A 20,998-nucleotide genomic window follows, 5' to 3' on the forward strand; every position below is an offset into this window, starting at 1 on the left:
GATACAACATTTAACTGCATTAGCAAACCAATCATCTTTTTGCCCTGTGTTTTCCCTTGACATAAACCTCTGGAAAATAACATTCTTAATTGTAACAAAGAGTGATTAAAGAAATTGCTCTTCAAAACCCTATTCATATGACTTCTTGCTGCTTTAAAAACAAAAACCAACACAAAAATAAAATAATACAATACAATACAATACAGACTGGAAAGGAGCTATCAAAAAACATAAAAGGTAAGCAAAAGGAAAGGGCTGGAAAAAATATACACAAAATGCAGCCGCATATGAATCTGAGGCACTTAAAGCTTGTACTCTTTTTAACATTTGACATTTGCACTATTAAGATGGCAATGTTTTTATATGCCATGGCTATTTGAAGAACAGAATCTTCGGTGTGGTTTTTGGAAATATGATAGAACAACTTATGTATAAAAAAAATAATTAAAAAAAAAAGCAGAAAATAGAAAAAAATGGGAAGGGTCAGTGAACTAATGAAACTAAAGTACACTATCTTTTCAAAAGGTTGTATGCTGGTAAATCTCTCACGTTGATGACATCTTCAAGTGCAAGCTCACGCTCTAACTGAGTTCTTGTAGACTTCAAAACGTCCTGGAAATCCAAAATAAAATTTACAACCAACAGTAGATTTGATTAGGGGGAGAACACAATTCATACATCAAATCAAATGGACAGGATATAACTTGCTAAAATGATTTACATTGAATTCCATATAAGAAGCACGCTTTGCAAGCCACTGAGCATCCATCATATAAAAGGCTACACAATAGAGATTATCAAATGCCATTTCATCTTCCCCAAGCAGTTCCAAAAAGCGAATTCCTGCTAGAGAAGTTGGCTTTCCTGCAAAAGAAAAAAACATAACCCCAAATACTTCATAAATGGAGCATTAGAATCAAATGTTTTGAAGAATTCCTAATCTAAGATGTTAATTTTTCATAAATGGAGCTTTCAAATCAAGTGTTTAGAAGAATTCCTAATCTAAGATGTTAAGTCTGTTTGGCATCAGACAACTAAAAATAAGTGTCATGCTCAACAACAAAATGTGTTTGGGGTAGGCTTTGTAATAAATAACCTATTGCAGCTGAAACATTTTTTCAGCATCTGGTCAGTCATGAGAGGAGCACAGCTGTTAGACAACATGTGAATATTCTTCATTTGAGAAATGCATATTACCTGATTGAAGATCCAACATTTGTGCCAACATAAAAGAAATATTGATCCCAGCTACAGCAAAGGGATATTCCCACTCAGCTCTAGTTCCATCTTGTTTGTGTAACAATCTTTGGAACGATTCCTGTAGAAGGAAATATCGTGATATTTTTTAGCTTAATTCCATTGTTGGTCCCTAAAGTTTAACCCATGAGCAATTTTAGTCTCTGAAATTTAAAGCGATCACTTTTAGTCCCTTAGATCATCACTCCATACGGATTAATAGCGATCACTTTAAGTTTTTAGGGACTAAAAATTATCACTTTAAACTTCAAGGACTACAATTTCTCATAAGCTTAAGTTTAGAAACCAGCTGTGCCATTTGGCCTAATTTTTTATGATCGAAATAATTTCATAGCCAACAAAAAGAGATTACAATCAGTTCAAACAACCTCCAGACGCAAGCAGCTGATGAGTTGCACACGCAATACAGAAACAAAGGAGATAACTCCAACACACACAGAAACTCTCCATCTACTACATAAAATTCTATATAATAGTATTAGGAATGTTCCGAGGACTTCCAACACATGCTCTAACATCATCTCTAATAGCCTTCACAAGCCCCTCTGTTTTCAGTTAAGCCTTTACATATATTTTTGCATTAACCAAAATCACCATCTATATGTACATATGAATTCATACAGAAAGTACACTACTCCCCAAAATATAAATGTACACAGAGAAATGTTCTCAGTTCTCATGCAGACACATAAGCAAGCAAAGTGATTATTATTGTTAAAAGCACCAAAGCAACTATGTGAAAGGCATTGCCCTTCGTAATTGTCCAAAAATACGCCTGATACATAGATCCCAAAGCAATATTGAAACAGTGGTATATGATGTTAAAATAGAAAACTGATAACCCTTTTACTCCCTTAATATTAGCACAATTCTTTCTACAACTCTTAACTGCTTCTCAGGCTTCTTTTGCTGCTAGGATCAAAGTAAGATTCCTAGAATTCATACACGTTAGCACCCACTTTTCCCCAGTGAAATTCCAACTTCTAAACCATTTCATCTTTCTTACTCTTTTCTGGATCAATTACTAAATTAAACCCACAAAATTTATTCCACAATAAACTCTCTTCTCTTGACCTCTCTAAATTGAAGTTTGGGTTTTACACTCCTACAACTTCAAGTGTATGGAAGATCAACAAAAAAATTATGACTAAGAGAGTAGTTTTCTATGCTATCTTTTCAATCCAAGATGCAGGATTCTTTAGTTTTGGGAGCATTGAGCATTTGTAGTCATGTCCCAGTGTGCCAGCTCTCCTTTTCTTTTTTCTCTAAAGTTTTGCATAATTTTTCCTTTTTTGCTTTTGAAATGATTTCTCTTGTTTGTGTGCCTACTATTTATAGAGCATCTTACAGTATGTGCGGGAGACTAGTCTGATAAAAACAAAAACCAACATTAAGTAGACAAATACAAGTAAAGATGCCCTTTAATGCCAAACTTCAAAGCAGGGGACGCACAGAACCAATAAGTAGAAGGATCAATCTATAGACCATGTCCAGTAAAACTCTTATTCCTTTAGGATTCCCTATAAACAAGAACTTTGAATGCATATTTGTGCCATACACTGCATATTTCATTCGGGTGAATGAGATCTAGCTCAACTAACACCTCCTCCCCTTGTAAGTGCTAGGTCTGTGAGGTTAAGAGTTCAAGACCTACTAAGTGCATGTTCAACTTACCAATAAAAAAAATACCAATAAATGTTCGCTAAGATATGAAAATGACGGATACACCATAGACCACCATACTTCCAAAATCACAAGTTTTGGTATAAACTAAAGGTTAATTCCAAACAAAGTAATGCCAAGATCTGCCTTAACAGAACGCTACACCCAAATAGAGAAGGTAACTGGAACTGTGTCATGTGATGAAACGCAAAATAAAATATAAATACTACTGATATCAGGAAAAACAAAGTACAATATGAACGAAGAAGATCCAAATTTTCCTGTTTTGAGGTAGATTCTTTAGGAATTCAGCACTTAATGAGGGTTCTTGACAAGATTTTGAGGGAGTCTTGTATATGGTTTGATTTTTTTTTTTCTTTTTTCTTTTTGATAAGTAATAAAAATATATATATCAAGAGTCACCCAAGTATACCGGAATGATACCAGGGTGAAACAATCAATTACAAAAATTGCATAAGTCTAATAAATCAACAATAGAAAAGAAAGAAAGGTTTCTCAAGGCAGTCAGCCAGTCCAATAAAGTTCAGAAAAAGAAAAACTTGAGATCAGGAATAAAATGCTCAGTATCTTCAAAACTTTTGCTATTCCTTTCCCTCCAAATGCACCACATCCAACAATGTGGGATAATCATCCAAATGTGACCATTTCGATGACAACCAAATTGACCTTGCCAGCAAACTAGAAGCTCAACTACAAATTTTGGCATCACCCAAAAAACTTCCCAAACAAATCAAAAATAATGGACTACAAATCTGAAATGATGGGGCAATGTAGCAAAAGGTGGTCAGCAAATTCACCATTACATTTGCACATATAACACCAATCTATGATCTTTACCTTTCTCTTCCTTAAATTGTCAATAGTCAAAATATTACCCAAAGCTGTAGTCCATAAAAATAAAGCTACTCTCAAAGGGACCTTGAATCTCCAAATGATTTTCCAAGGCAAAAGAGATCAATAGTAGCAACATCAGTATTAGAGTCCAAAAGTAGGTAAAAACACCTACCTTAAAGCCCTTTTTATTATTCAGTTGCTAGTACATCTTATCCTTTCCAATCCCCCTAATTTCCGAATCATAAATGGCACCCATGAAAGTCATCAAGGACTGTAATTCCCAATCTTGTATTGCCCGCACAAAGTGGAGATCCCAGTGAAGAACCACATTAGTGAAATGCATAAAATCTGCCACACTGGCATCCTTATTACTGCTAAGTCTAAATAACTCGGGGTAACAAACAGAAAGAGAAGTCTGGCCACACCATTGGTCTTGCCAAAATTTGATCAGTGTTCCATCCCCAACCTCATAGTGAATGTAAGAAGACAAAGACGGCCAGCCCTGTCTAATAGTTCTCCATAGACTAACACCATATGTACTGTACACCCCCCACACCCCCCCCCAAAAAAAAAAAAAAAAAACAAATCACTACCATATTTCACCTCTATCACTCTTCTTTTCTTTTTCTTTTTTTGATAGGTAATTATTAATGAGAAAATAAGGAAAAGTACAAGTTGTTCATGATGATGAACAATCCAGAAAAAAAAAAAAAAAAAAAAAAAAAAAAAAAAAAAAACAACAACAACAACAACAACAACAACAACAACAACACAACAAAAAGAGTAATCAAGAAACTAAGCTAAGGGAAAGCATAAATTCAGAGAGAGAGAAACAATCAGTAAAACCCCAACAATGAGACCACTCCAAAAGACTATGTTGGCAGAAAACCTTTAACTCATCCAATGTCTTCTCATTATCCTCAAAGGAACGATGATTACGTTCCAACTACACAATCCACATTAAGCACCCTGGAACCAAATTCCAAATGTCTGAATTATGTTTCCCAAGCCACTAATGTCATTATCACTCTTCTTTAAAGAGCATCTCTCTCCAAACCATACCACCAGAACCATTTTCCTAACAAGCTTCATTAAAAAGGTTTAGAAAGTTAAGTAACTTCATGGGATCTTGAATAATTTTGATGGTTGTTTGGTGTTGGACATTGAATAGAACAAGAAGCAATTACACTTAGGTAGGAGAAGGAAACACAAAACACATTCTCAAAGCATAAAGCTAGAATTTTATCAAAATCATCTTCCTTACATATGGAGAATGCATTTCCAAGACAAGATATAATTAAATAAATCATACAAACAAATGAACAATGAGGCTTAAGAAAAAGGGGGCAGTATAAACTTACTCAACCAAAAGAATGAAATAAATATTTAATGTACATTGAAGGCAACAATACAGCTGATTACAATGACAGTTGAGATTTATGCAAGTAGTACATATATAAATATAGCGAAGTAAACATACCGGATATCTCTGAGCAAAAAAGATAAGATTCTCCAATGATATAAATCCCCCACCCCTGCAAATTGCATTGAAAACTTCATGTTGAAGTATTTTTATGAAGGAGAAATCACAATGAAAACCAAATTTCATTGTCTAAAAATTAGTCCTCATATAAGTTCTCCTATTTACCTAAAATCTGTTGAAGGGTCAGAACCCTGCCAACCCATTTCCTTCCAAAGCTCAGATTTAAGAGATGGGAGCTCCCTTTCAGGGTAAGCCAACCTCCATAATTGTTTAAGTGCATCCTGCAACCCAAAGTCCCAAATATTCAGTTTATATTTACTTTTTTTTTTATAAGTAATATTCAGTTTATATTTACTTTAAAAAATTATATTTTAAATAAAAGATCCTTCTTTCTCTAGCAAGTCTTCTGCTTTTGTGGCTCTCAGTTCATAAACCCATCTCTATTTGAGTATCAAATTTGTACTGGATTACAATTAAGATATGTGCATAGATGTCTTTTAATTGAACAACATAAACTTGAGAATTATGTTTTGACTTGTTTTCAATAAATTGACATGTCTCTAAATCCAGGTAATCCAAATTACCTTCCCTTTAAAAAAAGCATGAAACTATATGTTGAGACATAATCATAGAGAACACAAAAAATTGAAATGACTTTCTATTGGAATAATTTCCTAGACAAGTAGGTTGGTCAGCCCATAGTTTGAGATGATGAATGTTTAGCATCCATGTCTTGCATGCAACAGTGAGTGAATTGTCATTACAATAAAGTATAATAAGGCAACATGAACCAGACACAATAATTATATGATTACTATAATACACAGACTCAAAAGTACTACATATCAATGAAAAATAGATACTAAAGAAATAAATATACGATAAAGTCTGGATTCTACAAGTTGATTGAAGGCATCCAACAATAAAATCTCAAAGAAAATAAAAAACAAGGACAGGTAACAAATGTTACTAAAACATAAAATAAAATAAAACAAATAGAAAGAAGCAAAACAAAACCAAAAAAAGAAGCCTACTTGATGCTCAACACGAGAACCATCAAAGGGGACTTCAAGCCTTTGCCGTAGATTCTGGAGTCTTTCTTCCTAAAATGAAACAAATTTTAAGCAGCAAAGATAAGTAAAGTAACAATAACAAGTACCCTCATATATTAAAAAAATAATAAAAATACTGAAGTAAATTAATGAATATTTTATAAAATGAACAGTTTAAAAATAAAAATAAAACTTTCCACATCAGATTATAGAGCATAATGAGTAAACAATTCCTGTGATTAATCGTCCTAGAAAGACCAAAAATGTATACTTACATAGATTTTTGTTAAAAAATATTAGATTGACTATTTCAAAAGGAAATTCCATCAACTTACTTTCAATTTCAACCTAGAAGGAGGGAGAATAATAATAATGCATGCACCCCATACGTCTTGAACCCACGACCTCAAACTTCCCCCCACCCCCCACCCCTTCTTTTTTAATAAGTAAAAAAATTCTAATTGATATCAAAAAATAGAGTCACCTAAATACATAAGGAGTATACAACTGGGGATCAAACAATCGATTACGCAAATTACATAAATCTATCAAATCAATAATAGAACATAAAGACAAACTATGCAAAACTGACATCCAATCCAACAAAGTTCTAAAGAAAATGAATTTGAGGGTTGGCATAGTTCTCTTTGCGTCCTCAAAGCTCTAAATGTTCCTCTCCCTCCATATACACCACGACCTCACCCTCCCCCTATAAATTAAAAGGTTGTAAGGAGTTGCCAAATGAGCTAGAGTTCATTTGCTTCTTAGGGAAACAAGTTCACTTCATATTTCCAAAAATGAACAACAATATACATTGGTTTATTGATAATCTTGGTTCAGATTTCTTTGATGATTTTTAGAATAATGATTAAGAGTTCATTTGGGAACAGCTTATTTTGCTGAAAGTACTGTAGATAAAGCTAAAAGTAGCTGAAATAGTACAGAAAAACTAATTAATAATACCAAAAAGTGTAATGGGACCCATGAATAGTAGCAAAAATAAACTGATTAATAAAAAAAAGCTACCTTTTTTAGCTTTTCCCAAACACAATCTAAATTCACCATTTCCTAAACAAATTAAGTTTTGGGGACAATCCAAAATTTATCATTGTCTCAGAGCAAATAGTCTGAAGGTCGAAATCTATCTTCACTCTACCTATCACTTAACAAAGTTAAATATCCTATGTGTTAGGTTCCACTTATTACGGAGGAGGCTTGGGCCATGCATAAGGGTAGTGTTACAATAATGGTTAAATGATGGGTAAATTGCAAATTACACCCCTAAAGTTTGGGAGTGTTTAAATTTTATACCCTAAAGTTTCAAAATTTGGATTTTACCGCCTGAAGTTTGAGGGTATTTGGATTTTATACCATATTTTGAAACGTCAAGATATAAAATCCAAACACCCCAAACTTCATGGGGTAAAATCCAAATTTTAAAACTTTAGGGTGTAAACTGTGGTTCAGTTATTAGAGTTTTGCTAGAGAACCCTCATTGATTGGTCTCGATGTTGGAGTTTCTCAGATTGTTCTACCCTTACGGATTTTATTTCTTCTATTAGAATAGAATAGGGGCTGCTTTTGTCTTGTTGTTTATTTTTTTCCATTGTTCACTACCGTCAACTCTTTGTGTTTCTCTTGTTTTCCTTTTTTTAATAATATTCTCTTATTACTTATCAAAAAAAAAAAAAAAAAAATCCAAACACCCCCAAACTTTAGGGGTGTAATTTGCAATTTCCCCTTAAATGATTGAATTCTCCCTTTCCTAATAGGTTACACTTTTGGGACAAGTAATAATTTACCAATGATAATTACTCCCCATTGTTAGTCATGATAATAATTTACTTGTACTAACCCGTGGACTTTACCTCAAGTAAATGCGGTTGCGAGTGAGTGAATCTTTGGGTACTTATAATCTAAAAGTGGCACTCCTGTCCCATATCTACAAAACTACACACCTAAATTTGGAAATTGAATCTCACCCCAGCAAGACATTTTGATGCCGCCATGGAAGATTAAGTTGTTACTACTTCACAAATTCCTTTTTCTTTTATTTTTTTATTTATAAGAACTTAAAAAATTCATCGATTCAATATATTTTATGGGATACCTATGTGAAATCCAATTGAAGTGAAAATTGTGTGGTCTTAAAGGTCTAGTTATGTGTGTTCTAGGGTTAAAATAGTCTTTTACTAGCTTTTTTTTTTTAATTACTTATGATCAATGTTGTAATCACAAGCAAATCTATAAAGTCTGCAATTCTTGTGAATTAAAGGTATTTTGGTAGTTTAGTTGAATCTAGAATTTTCTAGGAGATCCTAAGTATCTTTGGTTTTATTTTCTTTAAGTACAAGTTAGTCTTTTATTAGGTTTTTAGTTTACTAGTAAAACTAGGAGACCTAATACTCCTAGCACAAGAAAGAGTCCTTTTATATATATATATATATATATATATATATATATTCAAGGAGGAGATGGGGTTGATTAATTAAAATAATGAGTGTTTTGAGCAATGAGTGTTTTGGTGCATATTGGCCTTTGTGTGTTCTTTTTTTTTTTTTTTTTTTTTTGATAGGTAAACAGAAATCTATTATAAATGAGTAAAAAAGGAAAAGTACAAGTTGTTCATGATGATGAACAACAAGAAATAAAAGAGCAAACAGCACAACAAAAAGAGAAATTAGGAAACTAAGCTAAGGGAAGCCATAAACTCAAAGAGAGTAGAGCAATCCGTAAAACCCCAACAACGAGACCGCTCAAATAGACTACATTGGCATAACACCTTTAGCTCATCCAACATCTTCTCATTATCCTCAACGGAATGACGATTTTGTTCCAACCACATAATCCACATTAAGCATCCTAGAACCAAATTCCAAATGTCCGAATTAAGATTCCCAAGCCACTGATGCCAACAAGATAACAAACCCGCCACTGATCCTGGCATAATCCAATGAATACCAAAAGCCTGAATCATAAAAGTCCATAGGGAATGAGTAACAGGACAATGAAGGAGAAGGTGGTCTACTGACTCCCCATCACAACAACACATACAACACCAAGAAGCCAAAGGGCGACCCCTAAGCATTAGATTATCCAAAGTGAGGATCCGACTATGAGCAGCTGTCCACAAAAAGAACGCCACTCGCCTAGGAATCTTCGGTTTCCAAACACCCTTCCAAGGAAACAAAGAATTTGAAGCACCCCGAATTGCATGGTAATAAGACCGGGTGTCAAACTTACCATCACCTTTTAGCTGCCAACAAAGGGTATCCCTCCTATCACCCCGAGGAATACGAGATTGGATAAGCTGGAGAAGAGAATAAGATGCAGTTAACTCCCAATCTTCAAAAGCTCTATAAAACCTTAAATCCCAAACTCTAACAGTACCCCCTTCTAGAAACCACAAAACCTCAGAGATACAAGCATCCTTAGCTGCTGAACACACAAAAAGCTCAGGATAGAGATCTTTTAGAGTATTATCACCAATCCACCTATCATGTCAAAAGCAGATACGAGTGCCTTCACCTACTACAAAAGACAGATGCTTAGAGAAGCTCACCCACCCTTCATTGATGCTTCTCCACAGGCCACACCCATGAGTCCTCCTGCACACTTTAGTACACTACCCCCCTTGACCCACACCATATTTTGTGGAGATAACTCGCCGCCAAAGGTGGGTAATTTCATGACCAGTGTAGTCAAAGGCGAGCCGAGCGCTCGCCTAGGCGCCTGGGCGAGGCGAGGCGCCACTAAAGCGCCTCAAAGGCTCTAAGGCGAGGCGCCTTTAGTGAGGCGCTCGCCTTTAGAGCCTAGGCGAGCAAGGCGAGCGCCTTAAGCCCTGAAAAAGGCGCTAAGGCGAGAGCCTCAAGTTTTTTTTTTTTTTTTTTAAATTTTTTTTATAGATGTTTGTTGTGAAACCTATTTTTAGACTATTAATTTCAAAAGGCATGTTATAAAACCTATTGTTAGTTAAATTAATTTACAAATTTGTTTTGTAAGACTTATTGTTATATAGAAGCTTATTGTAAAACGTATTGTTAGAACTAACTAATAGAGCCTAAACCATGTTAATCCTATATTGAAATAATTTGATAGACCTAATTTCTTCATGCTACACATTGAAAAACACTTCATTATAATATTATAATGCACTAGGTACATATGATTTAAGTTCTATATGTATAATAAATATATTAAGAATTTGGCGCCTCGCTTTACTCGGGCTAGCGCCTTTTTGTCGCCTCACGCCTCGGGCGATACAAGGCCTTGGCGCCTTAAGGTCGCCTTTCGCCTTTGACTACCTTGTTCATGACCATATCTCCACAACCATTTTCCTAATAAAGCTTGATTAAAAGACACCACACTTCTTATCCCCAAACCACCCATCTCGACAGGTAAACACACTTTTTCCCAAGTCACCAAAGGATATTTGAAACTCCCCTCAGAAGATCCCCAAAGAAAATTCCTCTAAATACATTCTATTCTAGCAGCCACAGATTAGGAATAGTAAAAAGAGATAAAAAGTACGTTGGAAAGCTTGAGAGCGTACTCTTTATTAACATAAGCCTACCACCCTTAGATAAATAGAGACGCTTCCACCCAAATAGCTTCTTCTCCATTTTCTCCAAAATAGGATTCCAAATCGAAGCAGTCTTAAAAGAAGTCCCCAACGGCATCCCCAAATATTTCATAGGCAAACTTCCCTCTCTACATTGAAGAATATTAGCCAATGCATCTAGATTATTCACCTCCCCTACAGGGACAATCTCACTTTTCCTAACATTGACCATCAAACCAGTAAAAACTTGAAAACAAGACAACACCAACCTAATGGACAGTAGCTATTCCCTAGAGGCATCACAAAATAAGATAGTGTTATCAGCAAATAATAGATGGGAGATACGCACACCAACAAAGTTCACAGAGCCCACATGAAACCCCCGAATAAAATTACACTCCTCTGTCTTCTTCAAAAGTCTATTCAAAACCTCCATTATCAAAAGAAACAGAAGCGGGGATAGTGGATCCCCTTGTCTCAATCCACGAGAACTACCAAAGAAACCTTTCAGGGAACCATTTACCAGGACTGAAAAACGGACAGAAGTAATACAAGCCGGGGATCCCCTTTGTGTGTTCTTTCAACCTTTCTATTCTCTCTTTCCTTCTTCTCTTTTATGTTAACTAATCACGGGTGCTATACATACAAACTCTAAACACTATAAAAATTCTCTATTTTCTTCTTCCTTACATACCCCAAGTCAAACCCTTTCTTTTACATATCCAAAACTACTTAGTACCAAATAGGCATCAAATAATTCATCAAACCAAATTTAATGCCTGTCACAGCCCCATAACTCTTTCTTCAAAACAATTCTAAACCTTAAGATTCGCAATTCCTAACCTTAAACCAACGACAACCACGCATAACAATTTGTCCTACAAAACCTTTCTCCCTAAGCCAAAATTTAAATTAGAATTCGATCCTTTAACAATGGTAAGAACAAGGGAGAGGACCTGCAAATCACCTTCCTGAAACATGTTCTCAATCCTAGACTCCAACTAGCAAGAATATCATTCTTCAGACCAATTTGAGCATCAGTTAAAATTGCCTCAAAGAATAAGAAAACATGACTACTCAACAAGATAGAAATTATACAGGGAGTATAAAAACTGCGGAAAATAAATCAATACTGTTCAATCCTTATCAAAAAGTTTGAGATGACAACAATTATATTGAAAACCTTCCTTTACTCAGAGGATGTAGAAAGTTCAATAAATTGCTATAATTTAAATATATTATGTCACTAGACATACCTGCAAAGGACTAAGGGAAAGTGGAAGCAGCTTATTGCTTTGTCCTCTTTGTGTGTAGGATGAAAAGGGTAAAAGGCGTCCAATTAGAGATCCGGATCCAAGGACAATATTTGCTAGAAAAACCAAGATGAAATTATCAGTCAATGAACCAATAATATTCCCAACATCTAGGATGAAGTCAAATAGTCAATGCACACAAAGAACGAGACATCTTCAGGCTTATAGCATGATTTTTGAGGTAGTTAACTGGGAAAAGAAATCAGTTAAATGTAGAAGGTAGATTAAAATATTGTTTTGTCCCTAAAGTTCACATGAAGTTCTATTTTTGTCCCCAAACTTTAAAAAGTTCTTTCGTCCCTAAACTATTGAAACTTTACACTTTCTGTCCTTAAAATTCAAAAAATCTTTTTTCATCCCTCAACTTTAAAAAGGTTATTCATTCTACATATATGACTAATAGTTTCATGCCACTTGTTCACCTGATGTGTGTGTTTTATATTTTCATTAGATTTAATGGTTCAGGTCAAACATGTCAAATTCTCTAATACAAAAAATAGTGCCACCTAATTAGACAAGTAGATTAAAAGTTAACAAGAGTAGACAGAAGAACATAGAGTGTAATGTTTTCAATAGCTTAGGGACGAAAAACAAACTTCAAGCATACTTTAGCAGGTGTCAGTTGAGTTACAAGGCTCTTGGTGACCATGTTAATATATCTAACTTTAACAACTAGCAATAAGAAGGAAAAAGGGTGGAAAATTCATCAGTTGATAAAAATCTTGATGGATAATAGGCCAGACATACCAACAAAGCCACCCAATCAAATAAACAAGCTTAATTGACACTGATAGCATCTGAAAAGCATGAAGCATATAACTACAAAGCAATTCCAAAAACAGAAAAACAGCATACCAAACCATTGAGCCCATTGGGCAATCAACTGTGAGAATAGACGCGTCCAATGGAGGTGTTCCTTCCTCCTTTCCTCTTCCCAAAGATCTTCATTAGTGTCTCCCTACAATAAAGCCAAATATTGATCACATAACACAAGATAGCTAAAATGAACCACCAGAATGGAAGATAACTAAAATGACTAACAATGCGTCACCTCGGAATGCCTATCATCGTGCTCATAATATCCTAGCAGAGGCTCATCCAAACCATCCAACCCCGATGATGCCTCCATATGCTCCTGCTTTTTTCCATCAACATCCCCATGATGAAGCCTTCTCCTCAAAGTTCTTGACGTCATTAACGTACGAATTACGCGAGCCTGAATATCTAAACACATTCACTTCCAAGGGCCCAAACAGCATAAAACAACATAAATACAGATCATCCAACAACATTGATACAAAACATCAGCAACATTTTAAAGTAAACCTGAACTGAACACACCCATGTAAAGTTTCAATAGATAAATCGGCTAAATAAGGTAGCCTTGGTATGATGGCAAGTGCCTTCCACCAAAAAATAACAAGTCACAGGTTCTGATCCAAGAATCAACCTCTCCAAAAAAGTGGGAGTTTTGTGGACTGGGTACAAGTAAGACCTTTATAAATCAGCTAAATAAGGTCAAATCATGACATTTTGCTGCCCATCAAAAACAAGGAAAAAAAAAAAAAAGTGGGTATTATCTTGTCCCAGATATTTATCAACTTTTTTAAATTATTCAGCATATAGTTAGTTAGATAAGCAAAATTAGCTCATACAATACAAATCAGCTTGTGTTTAACGATCAATACATATGAAACTAAAAGCATACGAACGTTCATTTACAATTGACTAATCAAACATTAATAATTCAAAAAAAAAAAAAAAAAAAAAAAAAAAACCCAGTTCGTATTCGTAGTTGTAAGCAAAACAAATTGTGAAATTAAAGCCAAAATTGAAAACGTAAAAAAGATAAAAGAATTAGGGTCGGGATCCAAGAAAAAGAGGGAGGGACGACTATTAGTATTTCATTCAAATGAAGTAAATGGAAATTTAGGTTACCTGAGAATGGGATTTGTGAGAAATGCCAAAACTAGAGCAACCGCCAATTTCAGAGGATCAGTTTTCTTTTTCGTCTTTATATATATCTTAATTATTAAGCAAATATGAGAATGGGAGTAGTACTAAATAAAGAAAGAGAAAGAAACCTCTCTCTCTCTCTCTCTCGCTTCCTTTTTAAGGACTTTTTGTTTCAGAAAACAAAATACTTCTCTTCCCTCCCTCCCACCCTCTCAGGTCGAGACTCCAAGTTCGAGCTCACGTCTTTTCTATGCCGACTTCAGATAATAACTATCTACCATCAAATCAAATTAGGACACGGACCAATTTTTAGCGTAGATTATGGTTGAACTTCAAATCACTTAATTAATCATAAAAAATTTCACCCGTTCAATGATTTTTTTTTTTTTTTTCAACTGTAAGGAAGTCCCCAATTTTTAAATTTTATATATATATATATATATATATATATGTCTTTGTTTTATATTTTTATAAACTATACAATATTTTTTTATATTTTACTAAATTACAATTACACGTTTAAAATTAAAATTTAAGGTAGTTTTGATGCAGATATGTTACATATTATTTCGAATTAAGTCTTCTGTTAATATTAATGCGTTGTCACTTAAAATTAAGTTGAAAAAATACCTTCTTTTTTTGTTCAAAATATATTATGTTGTTTTGAACTTTATTAAAGACACGTCAAATATTATTTAGACTAAATTATAATTTACACCCTTAAAATATTAAATAATTATTAAAAAAATTAAGATCTTAGTAAGGTTGCAATTAAGGTAGTGTACATAACATTAATGTTACATCCTATTGAGTTAAGTATATGACCCAAAATACTAACATATTAAATTCTATACAGGACTGTTGACTACTCCAACCCATAAGTACATAGAGCAAATGTGAATGGGAGGAAATAATATATAATTTTAATATTGATAAAGTATTGAAGCTAATGTATGTGTATGAAAATAATAGATTGCTAAACTAGAAAAAGTAAGGTTTTTTGAATTAATTTAGCTAAATATTTGAGGAGAATAATGGCAAAATATACCCAAAATTCAAAATCCTCACAAAAGAATGTGTGAATAAAAATAAATCAAGTAAAAGGGATCGTTGAAAAATAGTCAATAATTTATCATTGATTGGTTCGTGAAGAGAGTTAAGGCTAAGAGTGAGAAATTACCATTGGGAGAACTTTTTTGTGGTGTGAATTTTTTTTTTTTTTTTTTTATCAGATTCTGTTGTGAAGTTTATTTGTGGGTGATCTATGGAATATATTATGTGACGTTTATAAATAAATAAACGCTTTCTGCTTTTAAAATTTGAATTACATTTTCCATTACATTGAGCTTGTTTTCCATGGAACATAGAAACATTGTCCATTGACTTATGTTTTCTACTGAAACAAACGGATCATAAGATTCACTTGAGCAAATAACCATTACTCATAGTCCTTGAGCTGAACAAATATCATATCAGTCCCCAATAATGTTTAAATTTAAGACCTACTGGACCACGAGACTTGTCCTAGTAAAATTAAGGTGAAACTACAATATTGGTCCCTCAAGTTTACCCTATGTACGCAATTGGTCCTTCAAGTTTGAAGCGTGCGCAATTGGTCCCTCAAGTTTGTAAAATAAGCAATATAAGTCATTTTACTAATTGCCATTAATGGTATTACTTATGTAGCTAACGGACAATGACTTGATATTTTATTTTAATGATGTGACATATTTTAATTAAAAAATTACAAATTAAAAGTACACATGAGAAACCTTTTTTACAATGGTGCCAAATTAAAAAAAAAAATAAAAAAATAAAAAAAAATAAAAAAACTTTTTTTTACCCAAATGTAAATATATCAAAATTCATGGGACCCACTTATGTGAACAAATACAACTTCTTCTTCTCTTCTAAATGACATTTTTTTTCTTCCGGCTCTTGCACGAAACCCATTGATTGTCTTCTTCTTTCTTCTTTTTCTTTTTATTTCCTATCTCTCTTGCACGAACCCATACACTGGTGGTCTAAGGTCTTCTTCTTCATTTTTTTTTTTTTTTTGTTTTGGTGTTTACTGTTTTGCTGTTTTGGTGGTCTTCTTGTTTCAAATAAAATAAAACCTAGTTGAATTTAACCCCACTAACAAAACAAAATTCATAAAAATAGAATCTCAAACCCAGAAAACAAAACCCATTTGAGTTTAACCCTCACCCACAAAACACAAACCAAATCAAACATTTAGAGAAAATAAAAGAAAGAAACAACAAAAGAGAAGCAAAGATGCTACGAAGTGCTATATGATACATGCCCTGCTTTTTTGCTGTTATGCCTCTACTGAGATTCCATGGATTTTGTTTCATTCTGTGGAGTGTCTGCAAATGTTTAGTTATTTTAGTTTACTCTGTTTCTGTATTTTGTTGCAGTTTTATGTAGTTGTTGTGTTAATATATGTCTTGTTAGTGTGTGTATCTTTATCAGCCCAGTTGGGCTGTGAAGTATGTGGTGTTGTAAGACTTTTTAAAGTGTGTTTCTGTTTATATTTAATATAATCCTAGTTTATGCCAAAAAAAAAAATGCTAAGACTTGTTTCTGTATTTTTAATTTGTAATTTTTTAATTAAAATATGCCATATCATTTAAATAAAATGCCAAGTCATTGTCTGTTAGCCATATAATAAATACCGTTAATGACAATTAGTAAAATGACTTATATTGCTTATTTTAAAAACTTGAGGGACCAATTGCGCACGTTTCAAACTTGAGGGACCGATTGCGTACACATGATAAACTTGAAGGACCAATATTCGCCTAAAATTAAAGGTGTCCTACTTTGTCAACTTCATGCAAATTGTTTCATTTAATCCTATTCCAGCATTTTGAGAATCGGACAGTAGAAGATGAATTCAAAACCCTTTGAAAGATCACAAGGCCAAGTTTCTTTGGTCTACCACTTTTTTTGTGGGGGGCAAAGTACCTCCCTTTCTATTTTTTGATCGTGCTGATGTGCTGAGGAATTAGTTTTTTTTTTTTTCTTTTTTTTTTTGGCAACAGAGAGGCCGAAAACAGTGATAGACAAAGATTAACTTGCGCCTCTTTTAAGGAACGAATTACCAGAAATACAACTTAACTGAGAGATTCATAAGAATCTTCTGATAACTGAAGTGGGGACAGTAGAATCATAGTACTTTCTCTACTAGGAGACATTAGTTGAGATCAAATGCACTAAAAAAAGTATAGTTTTTCTTCCCCTTTTAAGAGAAAATTTAGCATTATAATTACAGTAGCTACCATTTTACTCATATCAATTTCTCTTGATGCAGCCAAACTGAGCATGCTCATATCAAAGATGAAGTCTACAAGATAATTTCCCAGAGGCTCCATCCAAGAAAGCTGATGACTGACAAGGGTCGATAGGAACATTTAATTAGTCACAGCTTCCTGGACGCAGCTTAAATAGGTCCCATCCCAATAAGAGTACAAAAGCCCATGCAATTTTGTTTAGCATGCACACATTAGTGAAACTCCAGTCAGGTTCTTTGTTGCTCATAGCCTCGCTGCTTATGCAGTCAGAGAAGGTACACTGCAGCAAGTACTAGAAAACATCTACAATTGAAGTATCGCTGTCACATAACTTCTTTACCAGTATGGGAGGCATCAAAGGATCCCATGCACTAATGGGATTGGGGAAATGAGTTCAGCAGGCATTCAAATAAAATCTAGAAAAATCACTAAATTTCTAATACTTTACATAATAACACAGTGCCTCTGCAAAGACACTATAGCCTATGTGATTTCAGGAGGAACTTACAGCCAAGGTTTTGGCACTGATGCCTGTGCCCATAATACACGTTTCCAGAGGCCCCACAGAATACCATACCTCTAGTCCAATGATTTTAATGGAAACTCACTGTCGATGAACTGGAGGTGTTGTTGGCTGATGACCTTGCCCATAGAACCCAATACCTGGTGGCCGATAAAATCCTCCAGTAGCTGACTGTTGCTGTTGCTGTCCTGATGGCTGGGGACCAGGCCTTGCCATACTCATTGAAACATGTGGAGGAAGAGGAGGTGGAGGTGGTAGAGTATTTGCTCCATACCCATAAGGCATCACAACCATACCAGCAGATTGGACATACTGACTCGTAGGTGGTGTTGCAGGAGATAAAGGTGGTGGTGGAGGTGGCGGTGGTGGTAGAGCAGCAAAGGGACTTTGCATCTGGTTGGCTTGGGAAATGGGTTGCATGCTAGTAGATGGTGCTGGTGGCACATTAGTCAGAGATTGTTGTTGTAGAGGGGTAAAATAGGTTGTGCTGCTGACATCAGAACTGCTAACATCAGAAACAGGCAGTGATTTCTCAAGTTTGGGCCGTTTTTCTGGAGAGAACATTGGTAGCCCTGAACTAAATCCAGTTGAAATTATGCTTCCATTCATGGAGGCAGCTTCTTCTGCAACAAGGGAAGAAAGAACAGATGTAAGCATCTGTGCAGAGGATGCAGAGGCAGCAAGCTTAGCAGCAACAGCGGCAGCAGCTGCTTTCTTGTTCTCATCTTCAGAATTTCTGAGTGGCACAAAAGGAGCCACAGGCTGAGGCATATTGTGCTCTACAACCCTTGTTGCCTCTGTTGTAGCGTTCATGGTGCTGGTCAGAGTACTAGGAATAGGGGGTGATGCTAGCCTCTTCCTCACATTACTTGCCTGCTCAATCTGGCCCCGGGCAACCTGCAGAGCTAGAAACAGTCAATTTCATAGCAGCAAAGTAGTTGCTAAATATAAATTTATGATGTATCTACTAAATATATAGAAGAAACATTTAAATGCTGCACAATATTAAACTCAAATAAATTATATAACAACTTGTCTAAACTATAGATTGCACCCTTTAAGTTCTGAAAGTGGTCCAAAAGTAGTCTAGGCAAGCCTTTGTTAAAAAATATTTGGGAAGTGATTTTCCCAATCCCTTTTTTTTTTTTTTTTTTTTTTTTTGGGACAGATAACAAAAATTTTATTGAAAGAAAATAAACTGAAGTGCACCTGGTGTGTACTTAGGAAGCAATACAATCAAGACCTCAAATTACAATGTTCCAACATATCTAAAAAAGTAAAACAAAGTTTATCAAACCCTGCATCCCTCACAGGCCTGGAATAGATTAGTTCCATAAAACCAACCAACGATTCCAACTCCCAATCATGGATGGGTCTAGAGAAGTGGGCATCCCAATGAATCACCCCAGTAGAGTGTTGCATAACCTCTGCTACTAAGGAATCTTTATCACAACTGATACTATATAACTCCAAGAAAGCCACTTTAAGTGGGCAATCTCCACACCACAGATCTTGCCAGAACTTCACTCTAGTACCATCCCCCACGTCAAACTGTAGAAAATGAGAAGAAGTAAACCATTCCTGTCTTATGGATTTCCAAAGACTAATACCACAAGGACCTGACACACCTTTAGTGCATCATCCCCCCCCCCCCAACCCCAATCACTCCCATACTTCACCTCTATAACTCTCCTCCAAAGCAACTCCCTCTCAGTCCCATATCTCCACAACCATTTCCCTAAATTGAATCTTCTCAAGTTTCTATACCCAACCATATCCCCCCCCCCCCCCTTTTCTCTTTCCCCCATTCTGAACAGGCTCACAAATTTGAGAAATTAACTAAATGGAGTTTAGGATCCTCACCAATCCCACTCCATAAGAAGTCTCTCTGTAGCTTTTCAATGCGATTAGCCACCTCCACCGGAATAGGAAAGAGAGAGGAAATAAGTAGGTAAACTTGAGAGAGTACTTTTAATTAGTGTTAACTAACCCCTTAGACAAGTATGACAGCTTCCAACCTGCTAATCTTCACTCCAGTTTCTCAAGTAAGGGGTTCCTAATCGTCCTCTCCTTGAATTTAGCTCCCAAGGGAAGACCCAAATATTTCACCGGAAGCAATGCTTGTCTACATCCCGGCAAAGCTACTAGCTCTCCCATATTGTTCACGTCCCCAACTAGAACCAACTCTGATTTGCCCAAATTAATCTTCAACCCTGATACTACCTCAAACATTGATAGAATGCCATGCAATTTTACTAATCGACTCAAGTTGGCATCACAAAAAATTAAGGTGTCATCTGCAAAAAAAAGATGAGACACCATCATAGAGGTATTAGCTGCAGTGCCTATTGAAAAGCCCGATATAAGCCCATCTCTAACAGCTGCATCCAACATGCGACTACAAGCCTCCATCACTATGCCAAATAACATCGGGGAAAGAGGGGAAAGAAAGTCTCCTTGACATAGCCCTATATAGCTCCTAAAGAAACCGCTAGGACTACCATTAATCAATATGGAAAAGCGCATAGTGGATATACAAAACATGATCCACTTCCTCCATTTTTCAGAAAATCCACACTGCTGAAGCATATAATAAGGAAATCCCACCACACAGGATTAAAGGCTTTCTCTACATCCAATTTACACAGCACTCCTGGGAACCCTACCTTCAGCCTACTGTCTAAACATTCATTTGCAATAAGACCGAGTCAAAGATCTGCCTATCTATCACAAAGGCATTTTGGGACTCCAAAATAATTCTAAGCAACACCCTCCTAAGCCTATTAGCCAACACCTTAGCAATGATTTTATAAAATACACCCACCAGACTAAGAAGTTTGAAATCTCTCACATCCAAAGCATTAACTTTCTTGGGAATGAGAGTAAGGAAATACACATTCACACTCTTCTCAAAAACAGCATGTGTATGGAAATTTTGAAATAACTCCATAATATCCACTTTTAAGATATGCCAGCAAGACTAAAAGAAAGCCATAGACAAACCATCTGGGCATGGAAGCTTATCACCATTATAACCTTG

At 35.2% G+C, this 20,998-nt stretch overlaps 2 protein-coding genes across 4 annotated transcripts in view; both read right to left on the bottom strand.

Annotated features, from left to right (window-relative positions):
- Positions 1–267: 267 nt before the first annotated feature.
- On the bottom strand, positions 268–14,338 carry LOC126693158 (uncharacterized). Of its 2 annotated transcripts, none has more exons than XM_050389042.1 (10): positions 14,122–14,338; positions 13,235–13,399; positions 13,039–13,141; positions 12,127–12,239; positions 6,292–6,360; positions 5,423–5,538; positions 5,255–5,309; positions 1,198–1,318; positions 722–864; positions 268–612 (listed from the first exon to the last, which is right to left on the bottom strand). In XM_050389042.1, the coding sequence occupies exons 2-10, from the start codon at positions 13,376–13,378 to the stop codon at positions 511–513; spliced, it is 966 nt and encodes a 321-aa protein (XP_050244999.1). In that variant the 5' UTR covers positions 13,379–13,399; positions 14,122–14,338; the 3' UTR covers positions 268–510. The 2 variants fall into 2 exon arrangements, with proteins under 2 accessions (XP_050244999.1, XP_050244998.1); XM_050389041.1 differs by having other exon boundaries at positions 13,235–13,420.
- A 3,015-nt stretch (positions 14,339–17,353) lies between these two features.
- LOC126693159 (uncharacterized) overlaps positions 17,354–20,998 on the bottom strand; it is a 35,058-nt gene continuing 31,413 nt past the window's right edge. For both annotated transcript variants that reach the window (XM_050389043.1, XM_050389044.1), the window contains exon 9: positions 17,354–18,855. In XM_050389043.1, the coding sequence (XP_050245000.1) occupies positions 18,040–18,855 (816 nt within the window). In that variant the 3' untranslated portion in view covers positions 17,354–18,039. The remainder of the gene's footprint in view (positions 18,856–20,998) is intronic.

This window comes from Quercus robur, chromosome 7 (genome assembly GCF_932294415.1).
Source record: "Quercus robur chromosome 7, dhQueRobu3.1, whole genome shotgun sequence".
NCBI classification, from domain to species: domain Eukaryota; kingdom Viridiplantae; phylum Streptophyta; class Magnoliopsida; order Fagales; family Fagaceae; genus Quercus; species Quercus robur.

Bases quoted from the DNA above. Each gene is read 5' to 3' on its own strand.
- LOC126693158 (XM_050389041.1), bottom strand. From the start codon at position 13,417: ATGTGTTTAGATATTCAGGCTCGCGTAATTCGTACGTTAATGACGTCA. The intron at 12,240-13,038 runs GTATGCTGTTTT...TGGTTTTTCTAG, and splicing joins CCAATGGGCTCAATGGTTTG to CAAATATTGTCCTTGGATCC. The intron at 865-1,197 runs GTAATATGCATT...TTTCTTTTGCAG, and splicing joins AATGTTGGATCTTCAATCAG to GAAAGCCAACTTCTCTAGCA.